General features: G+C 29.5%; 1 protein-coding gene across 1 annotated transcript; it reads left to right on the forward strand.

Moving 5' to 3' along the window:
• The first annotated feature begins 1,642 nt into the window (after positions 1-1,642).
• On the forward strand, positions 1,643-6,597 carry LOC143084462 (uncharacterized). Its single transcript, XM_076260816.1, has 4 exons — positions 1,643-1,781; positions 3,331-3,443; positions 5,691-5,795; positions 6,284-6,597. The coding sequence occupies exons 1-4, from the start codon at positions 1,778-1,780 to the stop codon at positions 6,416-6,418; spliced, it is 357 nt and encodes a 118-aa protein (XP_076116931.1). The 5' UTR covers positions 1,643-1,777; the 3' UTR covers positions 6,419-6,597.
• Positions 6,598-6,909: the final 312 nt, after the last annotated feature.

Below are 6,909 nucleotides of genomic sequence, written 5' to 3' on the forward strand. Positions count from 1 at the left end.
TATTTTATTACATAAGTTAATAGAAAACACATTAAGAAGAAGTAAAATCACAACAATACTGAACTCCGAGGGAAAAAATCAAATAAAAATAGCAAAATCCAAAGCTCAAATACATCAAACGAATGGACACAAACTGGTATATTCCCGACTTGGTACAGAATTTCCTGGTTAGCTATTTTTCGTAAGTTTCTCTGTCCTATATGTTCTCTCATTTATTTGTATTGTAGTCCTTTAATGTAATGCAGTCATTTTAATGTTATATTTAACATTGCCATAAAAGCGGGAGATTGGCATGCCACAAAACCAGGTTCAACACACCATTTCTTTTTAATAAAATGTCCTGTACCGGACAGGAAAATGGTCATTGTTATATTATAGTTTGTTTCTATATGTGTTACATTCTAATGTTGTGTTTCTGTTGTGTCTTAGTTCTCTTCTTCTTTCGTTTGCATCAAACCCGGGGTTATGGACCAGTACATCACTCCAGTCAGATATATTAAAGTTATAAAACGAAATAAAGTTGTAAGACGATGTAATGTTGTTTGATGATTTTACGCGATGTCGGCTTTCCAGATATCCCCCGATGATTGTCATATGACATGAGGCCATACAAGCATATTTAGGTCTCAGAGCACCAATTAGTCTACTCTTATTAAGAATGTTAAAAAGTAGCTCTTCCCTCATAAGTGCTTTTGATGTCAAAGCTAAATTCGTTCATTCTAACAAGACTTTAAACAGTAGTTGGAAATTGGCATCTTGAACTGTGAAACATTTTTGATTCAGGATACAACTGGTTTCAGTAAAATTCAAATGTATAATATTTAGAAAGCTGTGAAAATTGAAAAATATGGTTGGACAGATAGGTATTTTGAATTGTTGGTCTAACACGTTAAGTATTTTTGATGAAAATTAAGTTATCGCCTTTTTTAAACTTCTAAACTGGGTTATTTATTTGACTGGTAATCTCTAAGTGAGACAAACATTTCTTTTTCAAGGATTTACTTCATACTCAGGTTTATTCGGGAGCCACTTGTTGAGCAATATCTTCTAACCCTCCGGAGTACTTGGGGTTATCCCTGTTTTGGTATGTGTTAATTTTGTTCAGTCATTGAGTTTCCTATGTCGTGTTTTGATGATAGTTGTTTTTTTTTGTGTCGGTTTTTTTCCTGTTGTTTTTTTTATTGCAATGTATCGGTTCACCAGTTTATTTAATGACAGCATTGTTAGATAAAAGCATATTATGCTACCTACAGGGACCATATAAGATCATACCGTAAACTCAGGATGAATGGTCAACCTAACACAGTCTCGATGATGTAATTTTGAGAGAATGGACATTCGTATTCAAACTATATTAATGAAATAAAGATATTTACCAGGCATGCGTTCCGTATACGAATATGACAGTTGTTTTACATTCGTTTGATGTGTTTTGAGCTCTTGATTTTAACATTTATTGAGGGACTTTCCGTTTTGAATTTTGTTAGGAGTTTAGTATTTTTGTGATTTGACTATTTTCTGAAGTTAATCTCATTGAAATTTTTCTCATTAACGTTTACCCCCAACTTTCTGCGTCATAAATTTGTAGTACAGGTGAGCATAGTAAACAGGCAAATGAAACATACGGGTCTCTTTAGGGTTATAACAGGATTTCCGCATTTAAACTTATCAAAGAAGTTCATCAACAAATGCAGATTGAAAGAACGCAGATGTACATTTTGTATTAACTCATCACTTTGATATAGAAATAATATCATCAAAATTTGGACTAACCACTATGGGTAAATGAAAATATCTATTATTATACAATATCCCAATGTAATTCGTTAATCTTATCATTTTTTCACCAGGATTCAGTTTTGTGTTTCAGCTCAATTCGTCAGTTAACAGATATCACGATTGGAAGAAAGCAAAATCAGCTTTTTCAACTATAGATTATTATCAGTTAAATACTTTTTTACTTGTTCATATAATTATCATTTAAACTATTTGTATTATAAGCAGTATATTTCTTTGTATAATTCGAATTCTGATTCTTTTTTTTTCTCATTCTTAATCATAACTCCTATTATTGATAATATTTCAATTATTATTATTATTATTTATTATTTATTATTATTATTATTATTATTATTATCATTATTATTATTATTATTATTATTATTTCAATTTTCTCATTCTTAATCATAATTCCTATTATTGATAATATTTCAATTATTATTATTATTATTTATTATTATTATTATTATTATTATTTTTATTATTATTATTATTATTAATATTATTATTATTATTATTATTATTATTATTATTATTATTATTATTATTATTACTAATTATTATTATTATTATTATTATTACAATATTATTATTATTATTATTATTATTATTATTATTATTATTATTATTATTATTATATTTATTATTATTATCATTATTATTATTATTATTATTATTATTTATTATTATTTATTATTATTATTTATTATTATTATTATTATTATTATTATTATTTATATAATGAATACTATCTTCTTCTATTTCTATAAATGTACTTAAATTTAAAGAGCCCATTGTTGCATATTCGTCATCATAATGAGTATGTTTCTGTTAAAGAATGCATCGCTAACGACTAAATTTTGAGTATGTCTATTATACATAAATAGAAATGTAATATTAGTTAAAAGTTTGCATTTGAGATGAACCATATCCTTGGACATTTTTCAAATCGGACACCAGCTTTTTTATATTCCAAATTATACTTTTTAATTCATATAAAAATTTTAAAATGCGACTTTAAATTATTGCGATTATAACCTGTCGCATTTTTCGCAATAATAAAAACATCGCAATAATAAAAACATTGCAATATTTTCTGAATGTTCAGTACTTTTCCCAAAGAATGACAGGAAATTGCATGACATTGTGCTAGGAAACCCTTAATGGAACCGTATCGTTGTGTGACTTTGTATCCTAGCCGTGGTCATCCTGATATTTATCAATATTTTCTCGACACTTGGTTTTTTTGTTTTGTTTTTTTTTTGTTATTCCTTCCTATTGACATTTTATTCTCATGTACAGTTATTCTTCAGTATATCACATCTGTAAAGGTAACATACCAATTCGTACCCTCTGTCTTTGACTTGATTCTGCAAAGTTTAGTTTTAGTGATTTTTCACATTAATATCTACTAAGCTCTCAACAATATCCTGTGCTATTGCTGCTATTTAGGAATGAGTTGAACTTAATGGATTACGTAGTAGCGTGGTCTGCTTGATGAAATTAAAATCAATTTGTTGGCTTTCAAATAAATTACATGTTGTTCTACAGCTCAGCTTAATACCGGCAATGAGATTTTAGTAGATGTGGATGAACTACAACGGCAATATAAAATCACTTCCGGTGGCAATGAATGCTTTTCTAAAGAATTCCAAGCATGGAAGGTAAGGGCAACTTATATGGAAGTTCGCAAAAATACGTAAAACAGTATGACTTTCCTATCAGTCAATACCTTTCGTATCTTTGAATCAATATCATTCGGAGCATTTGAGAAAATTACGGATGAATATTCACTATTTTTTTATATTGAAAGTTTATATTTATATAAACTTGTATTATAGACTCATAGCGTAAGTTCCTTTACATTTTTTCTACATTTTTAACAACCCTTATATTCTCCAACTTATATATCTGTGAAATAACTGTTTTCCAGTTAAACACATACGATATAAGAGAAGCATTTAAATTAAAATCCTGTACCAAGTCATGAATATGACAGTTGTTGTCCATTCGTTTGATGTGTATTATTATTTGATTCTGCCATTTGATAAGGGATTTTCCGTTTTGAACTTACCTCGGAGGTCAGTCTTTTTGTGATTTCACTTTTTAGTGATTGAATTTCAAACTACTCTTTGGCACTCATACCACATCTTCATATATCTATTTTCCCGTATTATATTCACATTTCCTCTACAGTTTGAGCGTTAAGTCTGACATTTACAAATAGTTATTCTAATCTAGTTATAACTACACTGATCAGTATTACTTATTGTCATTAATCGGATATAAGGTTAATGTTAGATACATAGAACAGTCTTTAATACAAGACCATACTTTGAAATTGGGAAAATGGAGAGTGATGCACGTAAATCCGACAGCTTATGTGTCATCGAACTCAAAACTCCTACTAATACCCATAAACCCTAACTCAAAACATTGTCCTTATTCATATTTTACTTTCCTTCTTTCATCATTCAATATATGCATATATAAAAAAATGAAGATGTGGTATGATTACTAACGAGACAACTTTCCACAAGAGACCAAATAACACAGAAATTAACAACTATATATATGTTATGTAAACAGCACTCTCACAAGCAACAAAATTGTAAACACAAAGGGGCATACACAACAGGACAGTGCAGTCTGTCTATACCTGGTGAATGTCTCTGTCCGCCAATGGATTCGTTTTCTATTACTACATCAAACCCATCCAACAACAGTTTTACAATATTGGTAAAAATAACTGTATCTTGAAAGAGATTTTTGTTGTATGAACACAATCAACATGAATTAAATAAAAACATCCTTAAACGAAAGAACTATATTTGATATTACAATAAATTTATTGTTGCTAAAATAGGCTTTAGACTATTAAAAAAAATCCTGCCATACAAATTACTCGTAAGTCATGAACATTTTAACTTACGATCGATTTTAGTCGTAAGATTTTTTTGTGAAAAAGAGCCATTTGTGATTGTAACATGTGGAACACGATCTGCTTACCCTTTTGAATCAACTGATATATCCCCCGTTGTTTTGGTGGGGTTCGTGCTGTTCAGTTTTTAGTTTTCTGTGTTGAGTTTTGTGAACTGCCGTATGTATTTTATCCTTTTTCGTGTTTTCTTTACATGGCAATGTCTGTTTGATTTCGGCCTCTGAGTTTGATTATTCCTTTGGTATACTCGCTTGTCTTGCTCCCCAGTCATTTGTGAGTCATAACAGTTTTGTCCACTTGAACTTACGGTGAACAAACTTATTAGAGGAAAATGTGTATGTGGTGACATCAAATATGTGTAGTATGCGGTAAATATCGTTATTCTCCCCACACTAATTATGTAATAAAACATAGGCTTCTTTTAAAGGGCAGTCATATTTTTTTTTAAATAAATATATAAAATATTGCTGTCATTCCTTTTAATTTTCAAAAGTCCTTATAAATGTCTAAACTTCAATTCTGAAACAAACAATGTTTCTAGTACCGTTCTAGAGTTAACTATTGTATTAAAGATTTTTATAATCAAACATTTTACATACAATTTGACTCAAAGACTCCACACACAAGCCGACTGAACGGTGGTTTAGATACAATTTAAATCCGATGAGGTTTTTTTATTGTTTTTTTACGCCACTTTAATTACTCTTGCCTATAGCATGGCACCCCACGTACGAGGTTAATACTCGTTCAATGTTGATCGTCTGTTACTACTTGAGACAAACCAATTAAATTAAGGGATAACTGCGACTCCTCGTCAAGTAAATTGAAGAAATATCTATCCTGCAACAAAAAATGATAGAACATGAATTGTCTAGTGAAATCATCAATTATCATTGTCAATGATGACTGAATTGTAAACCCAAAATCTCCCTACAATGATGATTTAAAGTCACAATTGCTTTTCTTTTAGATGAACCAAAAGAAAAAAGCAAACACTGATTATCTGTGTCTAGCGCTTGTTGCAGTTGTCTGTTGTTTTCCATTTGGACTTTGTGCCACATACTATGCAGACAGTGTAAGTACTTTATTAAATTTTAAACAAATCTCGAAGTGTAATATTGTAAAATTTTATTTCATAAAACGAATAATCAAAATTAATTGAATAGATGTAGCATATGTGTTTTTACACGTTAACAATGTGTCTGTTGTAATTGAATTTACTTTGATAGGATCACTTAAACAATTTCTGAACAATCTAATCTCTTTTGTCTCAATCTTCCTTTTTAACATCAACATGAGAGATGATTTCGTCTAAACAATTACAATTTGTGTATACCAAGAAGGCGAAATCTTTAGTAGATGCTTCATGATAGTATATTGAATCAATTATGTGATTGAGTTTACATTTTAAGGTTTTTTAAAGTTTCAATGAAAAGAAGCTCCATCACTTCGTCAATGTAAAACATCAAAAGGTGGAATAACCTATGTAAGCATATGGTTAAGGTTAATAGGGCAAAAGTAAAATCAATTTGAAAGTTAATTGAACCAAACAATTATTTATAGGCAAACAAGGACAGGAAAAATGGAAAATATGAAGACGCAAAAGAGAAGAATCAAACGGCTTTTGGTTTGATTATTGCAGCGTATAGTTTTGGAGTTATTGGTGCCTTCATAATAGGAACAATGCATCTCATATAATAAGGACCATCAAGTGGAGAAAACATCAACCTATATTATATTACTATTTTTTTATTTTTGTTTTGAATACTTCAGTTTTAATTTATAAATATCGTTTCGCAGATGAAGTTGTTCTTGATTATTATCCATATTGGAGCATGAATATTCAATTATTGTTTTTAAATGCATGAAATTAAAAATGTGTTGTTTTTATTTTTTAATTGTATTACATCGTTATATTCAGTTTTCTTTATTTTGCTGGTTTTTAATGCTCAATCACTCAGATTTAGTTTTCAGACACACGCCAGTTTACTCCATTTGATCTAGAATTGATTGATTGGCGACTCTTTTTTAATCTCGTCAAATTACACTTATGTTCATATGGTTAAAGATACACACAGAAGTGGTTTTGAAAGCGTGTGAAATGTGATTCCTGCATATCATAGGATGATTATGAACAGGTCCATTCACCCTGCTTTACCTCTTACAGTTGTTTTCCTATTATACCTGCA

The sequence above is a fragment of the Mytilus galloprovincialis genome, chromosome 7 (genome assembly GCF_965363235.1).
Source record: "Mytilus galloprovincialis chromosome 7, xbMytGall1.hap1.1, whole genome shotgun sequence".
NCBI classification, from domain to species: domain Eukaryota; kingdom Metazoa; phylum Mollusca; class Bivalvia; order Mytilida; family Mytilidae; genus Mytilus; species Mytilus galloprovincialis.